The sequence below is a fragment of the Pleurodeles waltl genome, chromosome 9 (assembly GCF_031143425.1).
Source record: "Pleurodeles waltl isolate 20211129_DDA chromosome 9, aPleWal1.hap1.20221129, whole genome shotgun sequence".
In the NCBI taxonomy this organism is placed as follows: Eukaryota; Metazoa; Chordata; class Amphibia; order Caudata; family Salamandridae; genus Pleurodeles; species Pleurodeles waltl.
In genome coordinates this window covers 1,139,285,893-1,139,303,483 of record NC_090448.1, presented here as the reverse complement: position 1 = coordinate 1,139,303,483, position 17,591 = coordinate 1,139,285,893, and the positions used below count along the sequence as shown (strand labels likewise).

At 41.0% G+C, this 17,591-nt stretch overlaps 1 protein-coding gene across 2 annotated transcripts in view; it reads right to left on the bottom strand.

Moving 5' to 3' along the window:
* The window catches only part of TTBK2 (tau tubulin kinase 2), a 447,781-nt gene that overhangs the window by 192,591 nt on the left and 237,599 nt on the right, over positions 1 to 17,591 (bottom strand). For both annotated transcript variants that reach the window (XM_069208911.1, XM_069208910.1), the window contains exons 8-11: positions 17,450 to 17,515; positions 9,190 to 9,282; positions 8,147 to 8,272; positions 5,367 to 5,524 (exon numbers count right to left, since the gene is read on the bottom strand). In XM_069208911.1, coding sequence (XP_069065012.1) covers positions 5,367 to 5,524; positions 8,147 to 8,272; positions 9,190 to 9,282; positions 17,450 to 17,515 — 443 coding nt within the window. The remainder of the gene's footprint in view (positions 1 to 5,366; positions 5,525 to 8,146; positions 8,273 to 9,189; positions 9,283 to 17,449; positions 17,516 to 17,591) is intronic.

Sequence of the window (17,591 nt, the reverse complement as noted above, 5' to 3'; positions counted from 1 at the left end):
GCACTGCACACCTCTGTAGGTGGGCAGATGTATGCTTTGCGGAGACCTGCTGATTGTTGTTGGTACGTTAAGAAACCCATTGGTTTGGCAGTTTCATTATTTTCCCAACTGCTCTTTATGTGGGCAGATGTTTGCTGTTTTTGTTGGTACTACAGGGCACTCATTGCTTTTGCTGTGTCATTATTTACCCCAGTAGGTCATGCACCTGAGGTCCAAACAGATGATGTCCACCAAACGGCAGACCCACGAGGTGCTGCTGGACTTCAGAGAAGAACGCTGCAAAGCTTAATAATGTGCCTGAGGGAGGTGATTGTGATTTAGACAGCTGTCTTCTAAAACCAGAACTGTGGTTAAGATGGTTATAGGGGTTCAAAAGGAGGAGCCATGAGTCATGTGAAGACCACGTTGAGGATCCAAACAAGAGCAGGAGGTATCTTCAGAGCTATTACCCTCTATAAAGATTTTAATGACTGGTGTACAGTGTACTCTGTTTTAAAGGTATGCTGTAAATGCAGTTAAGTGTAAGCATATCGAGATGTAGGCAAGGCCTGCCTTGTAGAAATGTAGAAATAAAGACATTTACTCCTCAACAGTCACCTTAAAGGAATCTAACTGCTTGTAAGTGCATGAACCTTTTCCACTCAGTAGCATAACAGGCACAAGTAGGGTGTGCTTTCAGGTGTCCCCTTCCAGGAAAATCCTGCATTCCTATGCAAAATTGAAGTAACCAAACTCTAGGAACTCACGTGCCAGATTATGAGGTTTTGTTGTTTAGGATCTGGATGACTTTGATGCTGAGTGAGAAAGTCTGGCCTGAGCAGGTGCTTGGAGTGAAACCTAACTGACATCTCTAGTAGCATTAAAAACAGGCTCTCTCACCCAGGTTGGTGTCACTGGATGAATATCATGAACACCTCTCTTTCTCACTACATAGGGGATGAAGGGCAGAGGCAAAAAAGTGTAGGCAATATCCCAGGCCAGTTCATCCATGGTGCATGGGCCATGGACTGTGGATGCGGGTACATGGAGGTGAACTTTAAGTATTTTGCGTTTTCAACAGGGCATGTGTAATCTTGCATAAGGACTACAACAATATATGACATTATTATTCCCAACAGTTTCATTATCATTCTCCCTATCAGGGGATGCAACAGCTGCTGAATGGATGCTGAATGCCACAAAGGTAAAATTTTCCTGCAATTGCATTGAGTAAAGCCTAATTTGTGAAGTAGACGAATAACCTACTGAGCCTGGCTTAGGCGCTGTGATTGGTTTGTCCCCTTTACTAGCTGGTCATCCAGTTACAGAAATATATAACAGTCATCTTGTGGAGATGAACATCCCAACTTCGGAGAGACGCATCAGTGATGATGGTCATCTGCAGAAGGGGGGGCTAGAAAGGGCCTGAATAGCAACAGTTTATTGCTGGTTCACCAAAGCAGTGAGTGTTAAGCCTTGATCATTACCCACACTAAATCTTCCCAAAGCCGTCAACCTATGTCCACCATATTGAGAGGCATTCTTGTTGAGGGTGTTTGTGTAATGTGTTATATTGTACAATCACTATGTATGAAGCCATCCTCCTCAACAGTTTCTTGACAGTTCGAATTGTAAAGGGACAGTGTCTGAAAAAGAGGCAGCAGCATCACCCTCCGTTTGTTCGGGTATGCTTTGCCAGTTACTGCATTTCAGACAGAGCAGAAGAAGGGTTGAACCTGTGGTGGCTATTAAAAATTTGTGATTTGTTTTGCTAGGTTGTGAAATAGAGACACTGCTATTTGAGTGTATGCCAGGCAATGTTTTTGGTTTTGATCTTGTTCATTCAGTTGTCTTAGTATGGGAAAAAATCTATGTCCTATCTTCTCAGGTGTGCTGCTGCTGAAGCTAAGCACTTTCTAAACATCTGTGGGGCTGCAGTAACTGAAGCGTAACACCATGAACTGGTAGTGTTAACCAACATACCTTTGTTTCATGGCATGTGGATTTGTGCTGGGTGCACGTCTTCCACATCCAGCATAGATATGTAGTCGCCTTGCCATAGCAGCAGGAAGATGTCTTGTAGAGTGACCATGTGAATGTTTTTAGAGAGAATGAACCTCTTCAAAAGCTGGAGTCTCAGAATCAAGCCATTTTTCTGGAAGTGGAAAAGTATTGGTAGTATACCCCTGCACCACACTGGAGCGCAGATGCTAGTTCTATTGTACCCTTTGCTAACAGCATGCAAACTCCTTCCTCCAGAAGGTGATGGTGGACTGAACTTAGTAAATGATGGCAGGATGAGACGCTGGGATGGAGTGTGTTGAATTCAAGGTGGTACCAATCACACAGAATGGAGAGGTCCCATTCATCTATGTTTTCACATTGAGCTAGTAAGTGCCTCAGTCTTGCCCAGACAGGTATTATGTGGTTGGGGGGAAGGGATTGGGAGTCTTTGATCTTAAGCTGAGGTGCCCCTTGTGGAGACACCTCTGTTGTTCCCACTCCCATTTCCCCTATTACCCTCTTCCTGGGAAGGTACTAAGTTGCTGGAGGTCCTCAAATGACTGTTGGTACATAGGTCTCTGACCTGAGTCCCCTGGTTTTGATCCTCCCCTGCTTTGCTGACTGCAGATGGAACATATGGGACTGGAGGGCATCCATCATTAGGTGATGTTGGTGTACTTACTGATTTTTTCAAGCATTCAGGTGACTGAGTCCAAACAGATCTCCCCATCAAAAGGGACATTCAAGAGGTGCTGTTGGATCTCAAGCTTGAACCCTGACACTAAGTCAGGAATGCATGTGGAGGAGGATGGCGGTATTAACACCTTGTGGCCGTATCCTCTGCGTCAAGGACACAGCTAATGTAAGAATTGCTTGTGGTTTTACTCTCAGCATCTAGCTCTTGTCATTTTTTTTTACTAATTGCCCCTGGTAGGTGCTCAACAGGCTCCTCAAACCTCCTCCCTGTAGTACTGGTGATACATTGCGAGGAGACCGACAGAGTTGGAAATGCACCAATGTGTGGCTGTTCCAAGCACAACCAGCTCTCGAGTTTGAGGTCCCGACTGGAGGAGCAGAACACAAAGGTTTATATTGTTTCTGGTTTGATGCTCAACCCCTGCTGGTGTAGGGCTGACTACATCGATGTACATTTTAGGGCTCAAGACTGACCTTGAGACACTGTAGAGTTTTCTGGTGTTGACTTGGTTTTCAGCCCTGTGCGCTGCTCTGCTGGCTTGAGAAACTCAAGCTTTACACCTTGATGTTGAAGCCTTCGAGGAGCCTGCGTAAGAGCTCTCCTCTGCCTTACTCGCCGAAATGCCTGGAGGCCAGAGTGCCTGGCTTCTTCTTTCTCCACATCTCGAGGTCGCAACGCATCAAAGCGCAATGGTTGGCAACCCCCAGATCCGAAGTCCTGGGGCCGCGGACAGCTGGATTTTCACAGTAGTTTTACTTTTGCCGCTGTCAAAAGGTGAACTGCTGGAACGGAGTACCAAGTGAGTTATCACTTGGTAACTGAAGGAACGTCAGAGTCCGAGGACAGAAGAAAACAATCTGAGGTGGAGCTAATGTGCGGGTGCATTGTGGACGAACAGTGAAGTCACAATAGGTCTTGTGATTCAGACTTAAGAAAAACAAGTTGCAAACAATGGGCTCAGCACTAGATGGAAGTATGGAGAAGCACTTGTGTCTGCAGCCACTCATGCAATGACTATCTAGTTTTTCGGCCTACATCCTAGCTCTTCAGTATCTTCCTGCTGCAGCCTTGCTGATTGGACGCTAAGGACTTGGTCAGTTTGGAAACCGATTTCAGCACCAGTGCGCGATCTGCGTCTTCTCAGTTCTGAGAATTCTATCCTTCACCTTGAGTGTGATCTAGCATTAAGGGAGCCTTTCAGCACTGACCAATGTCAAACACAGGAAGCAGCGCCAGCTGTATTTCTTTTTTAGAGGTGGTTCTATGGATAAGGTATGATGTGATACTTATTGTGGAGGGGAGACTACATTCTAAGTCGATCTCTGGAGGGAATATCCTTTGTGAGAGTAGTCGATGTGTTGTTTTGAGACTGAGGTTTTTGTAGCTGGTCCTTGGCATCAATCCCTGAAACCTAAGGAAAGGATTTAACACTGGGTGCAGTCTTCATTTGGAACCCTGGGCATTCTGTATCTGCCAAGTCAGAGACTTTGGGAATTATAGAAATGGGTCTCTGCTCCCAATTATCCTCTGGGGCTACTGGAAGGTTCTCCCGCTTTGTCACTGCCCTCGACGTCCTCTGCCACTGCACCAGGCTTGGATTCGGTAGAGTCCTGTACCTGCATTTCTGTGTAATGTGCCCACTTTCTGTGACATCAGTGCTGAAGAGACGTCTTGGACTGGAGTCATCTTGAAACTGAAACTCCTTCTTTGAAGAAAAACAAGTTATAAAGTTGCAGGTCCAACACCAGATGGTAGCAGTGTGTACAGCATGTGGTCAACAAATACACATGCAACAGATATATTTACACAAGGTTATTGCTAGGCCTCCATGTCCTCATGATTTAGACCTTACCCCTGGCAGGTGCCAGTATTAGAACGCTAAACATTGATTTGCCATACCTTATTCTGGCCACACATCTTCCTAGAACATGGTGCCTCGCAAACAATTTGAAAAATCCACTCTTTGATATACTTTGCAAGAAGTTTTTGCATCTCTAACTTTTTAAAGTTCTCAAATGAGTAGTAGTCTACTGTGCTTTTCTTTTTTTTTTTTTTTTTAGAAATGTACAAAGTCTAAGTCTTGGCGAATTAATGAATAGTGAGCTTGTAGACTTGCTAGACTAGTTCTAACCATGTGTGGATTAGTGCCTGTCCCCTAGTGGCATCAAACTGGATCTCATTTGTTTCAGAGAAATGTGGGAATGCTGGGGAGTGGGGTTGTTACGGTTATTGATTTACAAGAATGGACATGTAAAAGGTTAAACTCTTTTTTGAACTATGCGGCTTGTGTAAACTTTATCATTGTCATTGCACTTATTGTTTGTCTTAGTATTTTCGGAGAAAAACATTTCCAAACATTTACTACTCCAACTTAGCATCATCACTTATCTATACATTTTAAAAGAAATTCATCTGCATAGCAAACACCTCTCCCCTGTAACACTAAATTATAATAACCCAATAGCACCTCAACATTTGCAACAAAACTCTAGAAAAGAAGTCAACCAGTTCATATACTCGCCTTCTTTAGCCCATCAAAAAGCAATTGGAGGATAAACTTTCTCATTTACTAAATGTGCCTTTTCAGAGCATGGGACATTGTCCTAGAACCCCAAAACCTCCACAGAAATTGTTCATCGCCATATTGTAACACCTGCTGGTACTCAATTAAAACCAAATTACATACCCAATGGCAGCAGGGGTCAACCGGGTATGCAGCTGTGGGGTAGTGGAAGTAGTTGTTGTTGTTAGAGAGCCATCTGTTCCACTCTTCTCCCAGTCAAAAGGATCACTGTCTATTACACCAAACGTCTTCATGCTGCTGTCAAACACCGAAGTAAGGAGCTGTAGAACAGACAGGAAAATAAAGATGAAGAAATAAGTTACTTACCTGCAAGCTTGGCATTTTCATAGATACACATGCTAAAATTATTTCCATCATCAAGCTGGAAACCTTCATTAATCAATGTGTAAACTGTACATACACTCATTTAACATTGGTTTAGCCAACACACTTATGTGCAGTCTTTTCACATCATAATATGGTCGGAACTCTGGTGAATGAGGTAGAGAAAAGGTAAGCTCCTTTTCCAACAGAGACTTCTGTAATTCAAATTTTCTAAGCAACAATTGTCATCCCTCACTCTCAGTACACTACACATCCACAAGAGGGTAATCTTACCTACTACATTTGTACATGTGCAAAATTCTCATGGAAGAACTGACTGAAATGTAGATAAAATCAGAAGAAAGAACAGAGCTTGATAACTCCTTCTTGACACCTGACATTCAGTAGAAATTCTGAGCTAAAGATGCCACTACGGGGAGTTGAGCTCAAAGTGTCTTGACCTCACTGGCCATTTTTCAGACATATAATGAGGTGGAGAGTCAACACAGAGTAGATGGTTAAAACAATGTCAAAGAAGTGTATTTAAACAATGCTTGTTAAACATCATAACAATTTAAATAAGTTAGCATGTCAATCAGTGAAAAACCTAGTGCTGGGGATATGCTGGATAATCACTGAAATTTCAGCAAAAAGGGAAACATAATCCTAAATCAGACTAAGACCTTCTCAATCACTTAAACAAACGAAACTTGTCAAATACAGTTGCTAAAAGATGGGAAGTCAAATGGTCTTATGTTTTGAAGTGCTTTACTTTTATGTCAGAATTACCAGAGAACCAGGAAATCTAGCATAAATTGATTACATTAGACAGATAGCAAATTTGGTATCAACGGCTGAGGAAGCTCTAGATTAGATGCCAGAAACTGCCCTCCAACTATTTTTGTTTTCTTTTCATTTTAATTGATTTTCCCACAGAGTTGGTGTCCCACTTAAGTTTGTGCTCAAGTGACCATCTACTTTGCCTATATGAATGGCCAACCCCTTATCAATGGATCCATTTAAGTCATCATGGCCTGTACACTTTAATGCCTTGCCCCCCACATTGACAAAAAAATGTTTGCAAACATACATATTTTTGGAAATTTCCCTTGGGGAAGGAGGATATGGGAAAGCCAAACTGCTATTATCTGTCTTGAGAGTAGGTTCAAGACATCAAGGTGTTGGCTATCTTGATTTTAAAATATTGAATCAAGCCTATAGTGTTAGTCGGAGTGGTCAGTGAAACATGGGGAGCAGCAGTAAGACTTTGTTTTAGATCTGTCAACAATGATGGTCTAAATGAACCCTGGGGTGGCTTCTTCAGAAAATTTTAATCCTGTCAAAAACTGAGAAACTGACTAAAAATCTTCAATGTGAATTTATTGTTAAAAATGTGCTCCAATTGGGAATGATCATACCCTTGAGACAAAGAATAGGAGGAAATTGTGAAACACAAGATTAAACATACATATAAGGTGGATTGTGATATCTGGGTTGGTGTCTGATGGGTGCATAAAATCAATGAGAAGAGGAGTTTTGAGTATATGTCTCAACTCCTTGGCATGTTCATTACTTAGCGTATACAGAAATCTCAGAAACCTCCACTACTCAAAGCTTTGAAGGAAAAATGCTTTAATGTTTCCTCCTTATTTGGAATAGCAACTTTCAAAAGTGTGTAGGAATGTGTATAAACAAATATAAGTGAAAAAAGGATTTGAAAAATCAGAAACGTTTGCCCTGCAACCTTTCCTATTAAACTGTACTCAGACTTAGGGTATACACCACACAGGATCATATTTAGAATGCAATGGTCTCTATTGTAGTTACTTTATTGCACCCTGGCTGACAGGCAAAATTTTGCATTCTATTTGCACATAAGCTATTTGGTCTTGCCAAAAGGTTCAGTAGGTTTGGGATGAAGCCTTGGGAATCTCTTGATAACAGAAGTAATTCTTCACAAATCCTCTCTGGTCTACATGTACACATAATAACTGTTTTAATGAAACTTTGTATGGAATATCTGAGTGATTCCCTTGTTTGTACTATGCTTTATACTTAAGGGATTTAAGTTACGCTATAGAATATGGTCCATGCAGTAGTTTATTATATGTACTTTCCAGCAGAATCTAATTTCGGCAATATGCATGCCTTTACTTCTAGCATGATGTGAGATGTTGAACTATAAAGTATTTCAAATTATCTATAGCAGGCCTGAACACTCGTGATAATCCACAAATTATGATTTTGGCACACTTTGATTATGATGTTCAATGAGAAGTCAATGAGATGCACAGGACACAATAATGTATAAAGACATTCTAGAGTGTCCTTTCTGTGTTGCTGTGAAAACATAAGAACTATTCAACTGTTACCTCTGTGAAGTCACAGCCAAGTTCATAACAACTTCCAGACATTAGTTCCAACCATGCACAACCCTTATCGTAACCAGTTTATCACAATGGTTTCTCTCACAACTGACATAGTCTAAGTATTCCTAAATCGTACTGTACTTACTCAAAAACCAGGTCCACAAGACATAATTTTATTACAGCAAACACAGAGTGAAATCATTGTCTCACCTGGTAATCTGGTTTTGTAAAATAATCCAGACTGAGGATATGATCCAAGAAAATGTTGAATTCTGGAGGCAGGTGTTTCAACATGAGTCGATGTTCATACCGTTCTTTAATAGAGCCAACTTGTTCCTAGAAACAATCACAAATCGATGAGCATTTATAGCTGTACGTCAGAAGGCTTGCTACAACATGTTTATACTTTTAGGTGTTTAAGGAGAGCCACATAGGACGCAGGACAGGTAATCATACTGAAACAAAAGCTAGGAAAAGCTTTACCAAGTACTCAACGTTATTGTTGAAATAATCTAAATAAATGATTTGAACGCCATAGTGTCATGTACATTAAGACACACCAAGCTAACAGAACTAATAATCTTAAACTATATATATATATAAAATTTGTTAACAAAATATTGACAAAGCCAGCAAATTTCCCTTCTGATGCTGCTGTGTAACAATATACATCAACAAATAGGCTGAGCCTTTTACATTAAAATTGACTGGTAAATTTGAGATACTCTTTGGAGCTGGGATCCCCTAGTGTAATTGCTTAAATAAGCTAAAGCATTATAGTATGTTTTCACCACCTTATGATTGTAGAGCAAAAGGAAGGGTAAGGAAAAAGAAAGGCTGGCTGAAGCAGACTAGGAATGTTTTCAGATGAGCATGACCAGTGTATGTTATTTTAGTGTTAAAGGTTCAACAGCTCAGACTCCTGAATATAATCATCTTATATATAAGACCTTGTCATCGCAGGTGTGGGATCATCATATCACTCTGAAGTAGGCCAGACATCAATTAGATATAAAATACTTTGTTTAAGCCCCTTGCCTCTGCTTTCTTAGTAGAGGACATGATTATACCAATGTGAAGTAGTCTTTCCTGTCATGTTCCCACCCCATTTGTACTACTTCAAAGAAATACAATCTAATGTTCCTTCACAAGTGCACACAAACTATGAATCTGGCCACTTTGAGAAACTGCTTTGGCTTTTCTTTTCACTCACAAAGCAATGTCAACCTATATAAAAACCTCTAGGAGTTTACCTTGTCTTTTATTTTCCTCCAAGGCAGCTGTCCAATAACAAACTCCACGAGCATGTAAAATAGGGACCACAGGTCATCGTGCCGTCCCATTTCCTGTATTAAAAGAATGGATTGTATTGTAAAGTTTGTGCTGACTTCAGCAGTTAACTTATAAAACCTGTTAAATTATTTTTGCACAAACAAGAGGCATCATTCATAAAGTGAAACCTTAAAAGAACGTAAGGATATTTACAGCTCTGAAAAAAACATGCTTTATGTTTTTTACCAATTCACAATCTTTTTGAGAAGTACGCCTGGAAAGTTACACCAGGCAAAGTTCTTCCGGCGTACTGGTTGAATGAAAGAAAGTAGTCACTGTGCAAATTACATTTTTTTCTTTTTTTTTTAATCTTTCTGCAGAGAAAACATTTTTTACCCATGGAGAAAACCCCTTCTACAACCGCACCAAATCTGGAGGAAGATCCATCCCAATTCCCATTTTGTAATTACTCCACCAAATGCCTTGGCTAAATCCCTAGTGATTTACAGGCTGGGTAGAGGTTGGATCAAAGTTTGAGAAAGTCCATAAACCTATGTTTGTCATTTCCGGGCCTCCAAAGCAGGCCACATTCTAAAACAGCTATTTTTACACTCATTGCAGAGACATCTGTAGTGTAAATCCATTTGTAACTGCCGGGAATCGTTTTGCGTAAATGAGGTATTTTTGGCCATAGAATCACATTTACCTGTTTGGCTAAAAATACTTTTCTAAAAAGTGCTCAAGCTGTTCCTTTTTTTTTTTTTTTTTTTTTTACTATAGGCCTACAGCAACACAATAACGATTATTTTTTGCATCAGTCAAAACGAAAATTAATTAACGACAACAAATAACTGTGTAATTGTATAATGTTGATTTAATTTATTCTGAGCCCATTACTAACCTAATATTAACAACGTTTACTTTTAACCTGGCAAGAATTTTTTGCTCCCCAATCAATTGCATGTATGGGAACAGCTACCAACTTGAAACTATCTGTTACCTGTAATTTTTTTGATTGTATATTCCATTAACAAAAATTGGAAACAATTTAACAAAATAAACAAAAAAAACCTCAAACTTGTATATTCTAACTAATAACACAGAAGCACCAGTTAAGAGGGCCCCTAAAGACTGGCAAAGGGGCACGGTAAGATGAAAAGGTTACAGAAACAATAAAATGAAAAACGACACCTTAAACGCTTTTTTGATTTCCCTGCTGCCAATCGAGTGATATACCTCTAGGACTACCAACCTAATCAGCAGAGTCCCCTGGGGATCCTCGGTCAGCGAGATGCTTTTCAACATATAAATGACTCCGCTCACCAACATCTTCTAAACCGAAGGACTCAACATCAGCACACAGGCAGACAACACCCAGCTCATTGTCTACGTCGTCGAAGGCACGCCCAACACACAAACAACCTGCATGTTCGAAGTTGCCAACTGGATGAAGATCAACTGTCTTAAACTGAACTCCAAAAAGACAGAAGTGGTACTTTTCTGTAAGAACACCTCTTTGTGGACTCTGGCCTAGTGGCCAGCCAAACTCGGACAAGGACCCAGCCCGACCATTAAGCCAGCAACATTGGCATAGTGGTCAACCAAGTCAACGCAGTGCCATCTTCTGTTTTCCACACTCTCAAGCTCTTTAAACAGATCTTCAAGAGGCACCCTCTCAACTCCCGGAGAACAGTCACCCAGGCCCTGATAATCAGCAGACTGAACTAAAGTAACGCTCTGTAGATTATGCATCATCGCTCACCCCACTGAACATCTCCAGGTCAACCAAAGCACAGTGGCTAAACCCATGCTCCAATTCAACCCGCCCTTCCCCCCATGCACACAGCACCAACCACCTCAAAAACCTACAATGGCTACCAGTTCGCTAACGTGCCCTCTTCAAACTATTCAATCGCACATACAGGGAGTTATGCAATCTTGGCCCCACCTACATTAACAACAGCATCAACTTTCACACTCTACCTCCACTTGGCAAGCCTCCTGTTAGCTCACGTCCCATGCACCCGCAGAGCTAGTGCCAGCTGTCAAGCCCTCTTTTACCTAGCTTCTAAACCCTGGTACACCTCCCCCTGAATATCAGAGCTGCTAGCTCTGTCCTAGTCTTTTGCAGGAAATTCAAAACTTAACTTTTCAACTAGGCCACAACCAGGCTCTAGCACATCTACTTCTTCGGGTGCCTCGATATCCTTCCGGTTAACATGTGTGCCATACAAATACATGTAACATAATACAATAACAATGATCCTTGACTACATTTATATGAAAATCAAGGTCTTAAACATATAGGAACAAAAACCAGTAGTCATTTCTAATCATACGAGAAAATGTGCTAAAGGTAGTTATGAAATACTCCATGAGTGTGGAAGTTTAAAGTTCTGTGTTATCAAAGACTAAAAAAACACTACAGTTGTGGCAATGTTTAAAGAACGTGCTCCTCTCTTCTAATTTAAACTACATACAGTACGTTACACATGGGATAAAATACACGCTACTGACATTATAAGAATACTGCAAGTCATTAAGGAGTTCTGGGATCATACGAAGGAACTCGGCCTTATGACTGACTTCCTTAATAACATCATGGAATTTTGAGGTCTTCTTGTGTCTGCATCTACCACCAGTAGTCCACACTTCGCACATTCCATTCGGAATCGCATTCTGAAGTAGCCTATCATTCATTCTGACCTAGCTTACACATGGCAAACAATTAAAACAATATATAACTCATTTACAGAGTGTGCATTCATCCCAAAAGAGGTCTCATGGGGTAACCTCACAGATTACAGATATTTATTGCTAAACATACTAATGGTAATTACTGCATCTATCTAAGCTGAAAGACAGTCTGGTTGGACCTGAAGAACCTGTGAACACAGAATCAAGCTCATATCCCAGTGGTGAATGCATTAGTTCCCTAAGCACCAGAACCAGTGTTAATAAAAATAGAAAGAACATAATACCATACATCCCAAACCACATCAACAAATCATTTACATTGGACAATCATTAGACACCAGGACAATCTGACACTTAAGGACAGCATTCCAACACCTGGCACCAGTCTAGGCAACAGATAAAGGAAAAGATGCCAACTGTACCCAATACCCAAGTCCTGAAAAAAACACACATGCACAAACACATGCAAAAACAGATACCCAGCAACTTCATCTAAGGAATCATCGCATAACGAACTGGCAGTCCTTTCCCTACAACAAAATAGGTACTAGATTGCACAGTTACATTTCAATAGTGCTTTCCTCCTCTTTGACAAGACCCCAAAGCACTTTCTGGATGGCCAAGAAAGTAACTACTGCATTGTGCTGTGTCAGGTTGGAAAAGGGAACTCCTCAAGGTGTCAACTGTAAGTGGTGTACTTCAGGCTAGATGCAGTAGCCTGTAGTACCGGCTTATGCATGGAACATTATGCAAAATAAGCGTCAGGCACAGTTTCATGCACTGTGTACATAATCAAATACAAGTAGTACACAGTATGAGAGTTTGTTGCTTGAAGAGTGAGACCAGTCGGATTCTTATTGTGTTTCTGAATTCTAAAGGGCTGATGATGGGCTTATTGCCTTTGGCAGCATGTTCCAGTGCTAGCAAGCCTATGATCCATACAAGGTTCTTCCCAAACTTCCATGTGGTTGATATCTGTCCTGGCTGCTGGGGCCAAGTGGATATGGGAAGGAGGGGGTCATAATTTTGCCGTATTCTATAAGTGAGTATTTCTGTTTTTGACAAGTTTTGATTAGCCAAGGCAGGTGTTTTAAGATAAATCTGGGTATTATCAGCACACTTGTATTGAAAGAAGTGACCAGGAAGTACAGACTGTTTAGTGTTGGAGGTGAATGGCGCTGAGAATAGTGGAAATGTGAATAACTGGGCTCTCTCGGTGAGGTAGGATTTCATCCAAATGACAATCATGGCACAAATGTCTTCACTTACTGTACCAGCAGCTGGTAGCCTACAGTGCTGAATACAGATGACAGGTCAAGTAGAACTACGGTTGCAGCCCAATTTCAATTTATTTCCTATACAACCTTATGGATGTCCCAAGTACTCCAAGCCCTTTCCACGTAGACCACTTTCCTACCACTGCTTGTGGGTATCCCCTTCCACTGTAATGCTATACGCACCTAAAGGTTACATGTCACATCTCATTGTGCATACCATACTATCACTTGTCGTACATATAGCACAAACTGCATACACACAACTGCATATACCAGGAGCATGTGAAAAATTAGCATAGCTGAATATAACCAGATCCGGAGGCAACAGCACATTCAACTAAAAGCTGCACAATACGGCTCATACTGATACCCACAACGTTAGTACAAACATGTCTCACATAGACCTCGCAAACTGTGTGTGCAAACTATGACCATGAAAACACAAAGTAAGTTCTTAGCCACTTTCTCATACCTATCCTTCATTACAAGTGTATAACGTGCACCATGATACTGTACGCATTACATTAAAAATGCATATGAGCAACCTTATACGTAGAGAACATTAAACACTACCTTTTACTACGTAGGTTTTTAAGTAGCGTTAAAGACTTTCCTGTGCCACACGTAGCATATTTCAGTATTTGGACCACACTGAATTAATAAACACAAATTTCAATTTGCATATACATTACAGTTGTTTAAGTCACTTCTGTATAGAAAACACTTGGGAGAAAGAAAATCACATTTAAAAAGCATTCAATCTACAACTAATATGCTCACATCAGAATTTTAGACAAGTGTAACCTACATTCACACTGAATACATCAGAGCAGAAATTAGAGACTGTTTCGGGAAATGCGGGTCCTGATGCAGAAATGTTAAAAAGATTTTCGGTGCTCTTAGTCACAATAGCAAGTTCTAGCTGAATAGCTCCCAATTTTTCTAATAAAAAGGTGCTTTTTGGTGCTTTATCTTGCAAGTTTTGTGCTACCTTAAGAGGCGTAGCTTCAGCGGGGTGTGACACTCGCCAAATAAATACATCCTTTGCTTGGCAGTTGGGTCTGGGGGCTTTGAATCAGGTCTGCTATGTCGGTGTCGGTTGTTTTTGTCCTACTGCTTTCACTATGAGGTTTTAACTTGTTCATTTTGGATCAGGAATGTAAATATATTTAGGGTCAGCTTTACAAATAATTTTGTTTCGGGTTTGTGTCACTTTTTGAAAGCAACCCAGACGTAAAATCCTTTTTGGTATTAACAAAGCCACACAACTGTCAATGTGTGAGCCTTTATAAAAATAAAACAAAGCAGGGCATGGCATGGCGCTGCTTGCGTTACTTTGCATCAGGTAGGCATTCCATGGATGGAGCTTGGGCATTCCAATGCTTCCACCCATGGATTTTTACATGAACCTGTATTTACAAAGAGTTGAAGACATGGGTCTGGTCGTACCACAGCTGTGTGCCTGGCTGAGCCTGGAGTAACAAGACAATTATCTTTAGTTCTCCTCGGCATTTCTTCTTTTTATGAGGCTGCAGCATACATGCAAAGAAGAAAAAGCCTCTAAGGATAGTTTAGTTTTCTGTGCAGGAATGTATCTCTTCCTGCACAAACACTATCCTGACCATAACACAGACAACCTTGCATTATGGAGATAGGGTCTCTGCGTTGGTGCCAGGCAGCCCAAAGTGTGTCAGTGCACGGAGAGAGTAGAACTGTACCATTTCTGTAAATATATGGCACAGTTGTGCTCGGTTCAGATAACACCACACAGCAACTTTCTTTGTTGTGCTGCGCAACATCTTTCTAAATATGCCCATTTGTGAAGGGTTTACAAAAAAAGTGGGAAACTAAACCCATAGAAGTACCCCATGAATGGATGGAAATGTACTACTTTGCACTATTCACAAACATTGGCAGTAGTAGGCTTGGAAATCTACGCCAGTCCCAGGTTTCCAGTCATACTACTGGCAATCCAGCAACCAAATGGTTATGGAATGAATGCTTGCAAATAATCTAACTACTGGCAAGCCATCGGAGACAGCATTCCAAACTATTGCTTTTCACCCACTGTGCCACTCTAGACAGAAGGCATGATTTCGACTTTAGCAGAAAGAGTAAAGGCAGACAGAGGCTGCCTTTTCTGCGCGCTCCAAACTTAGAGATGTCCGACAGCCCGGCGGACATCTCTAAACAACATTGAGTATTGCAGTCATGGCTATTCCAGTCAGTGTTGGAAAGGTTTAACAGACGGTTCCGTCAAATATTTCCAGTGTTTTGTATTTTTCAAAAACAAACTCCCAAAGTGGCAGTTTGTATTTGAAAATAAAAAAATCCTAACGACCTCCTACGCCAATTGGCTCCCTTGGTGTGGGGTTCATTTTTTACTGTTATATATACCTGGCGGTGATGGACAATAAAAAAAGTTTTACACTTTTACACTAACAAAGCAAATTTTACTCCATTGGCATAAAACGTACAGTTCACCTGACTCAACATCGAGCAAGGGGGCCTTGCGTTTACCAGATAGGGTACCCTGTCACCAATGCAACTGAACAACTGTCCGCCAAACTCTAATTCAGTCCTAGAGGCCCACATAATGCCAATCAGCATGGACCCTGCCCCTCATGGCAACAGCCCATCCCGAACCTTAGCACCTCACACAGCCAGCCCTGTGTACCACTGCTTTTTAAGTTGGGAAATTTGAGATTCACGTCCCTGAATCACACTGACTAAGCTAGACAGCTACACCCCTGGCTACGCAAGCAGCCACAGGAAACTGATTTCTAAACAAATTACTTAATTTAACACAAAGCATTTAATTTCACTAATAGGACACCCGACTATGGCACAAACCACCTTAGAACTACAACGGAGGAACTGTGGTGGCACCCTTATGTGGAGTCATGCATAAAAGTGGTACCCCATAAAACTGCGAAAACAACTGGCACATTTACACCAAACCATGTGCCTACTGAATTATTTGGGGACTGGGAGCTTTTAATATTTGTTAACATCTATTTATTGACATTTTTGCAATACTATGTACTGGCATTATATATGTATGTATCTATATCTATATATATATATAATCTATAAATATATTTATTTTGTGGTTTCATACTTTTGAGCGTAGATCTCCATTTCAGTGTGGCATTCGCACTGTACAACATAACTAACATTAACATTTGGAGTATCACCCCGGGAGCTTTATTAGTCCTATGTTTGTATATCAAAATACTTTTTACATTCGCTGTATGCTGTGGTGTTTGGGCAGAGGGGTTTTGGGAGGGAGCACCTTACCACCCTGCAAGAGAAGTACATGCTGTGTGAAGGTCATGGAGAGTGGCGGGGGCTATCTTCTAATTATCTCTCAATTTTTATTTCGGTCTAGCTATGCAGTTGTCCCGATTCAACTTTCCACAAGTTATGAAAAGTTTCAGTTGTGTTACTCTAAGCGCCTCTTTACTAGCGTTGGAGATGAGGAGACTATACAACTCATTACGGTTAAACAGGATCACTCTTAACCAGTCGGCCTATGGTCCCTCACAGCATCTGTTGCCGCAAAGCCCTACTTTTCAATAGAACATTTCCAACCTCTGCTAAACATTGGGTGTGGGTGGGTGCCGGGTTTTATTCCCAGTGGGTGGCAATCAGCCATTTAGCCAGTAGCAAGGTTAAGAGTATGAACCAACAGATGAATTGTTGCAAGATAACAGATAAGCTCAGGAGATGGGGTGGTAGGATCAGGCTTATCCGCAAATAGGCTTATCAAGATAGCGATTGAGATCCTTAATATTGTGTTATGACCACTCCATCTTAAACACCCACATAGACTTATGACATAACAAGGACTATATTATGTTATGTGGCAACGCTAGTATGTTACTTGGGGGAGGCTACAACTGTGTGGTAGATGTTTTCCTTAACATATCATATCTACCCCATCACAATTCCCTAGTGGTGCAAGGGCACTAATGGAGTCGACTGATCTCTGGGAGTTGGTCGATGCATAGCCCGGTCAGCATCTAGATGGGAGGGGCACTAGAATTTATTCAAACATTTTTTCTCAAATTGGGTATTAAATCTATGCTATGTAAAACTGCAGGCTAAGAGTTTTTTTTAGCATGACCTGTGGTATTTTACTTTCTTGTTATGGGTAAATGGTGATTCCAGTAAAATGGTAAGACCTTTCAAAGGTCAGCAGTGTTATACGGTGCCGAACTATGTCAAAATTCAGCTTGTTGTGATGCAAGATAAAGGTACTTACTCGGTTCCTATGAGCATTAACCGATGCGTACCGTACTGTTCCCCGAAATCCGGCTACTGCTCGTGGCTGTAACAGAAGCAAATGAAACAAAGTACCAACTTTAAACAGAATTATAGTTTGAAAATGTGTAAAAACTAGACAA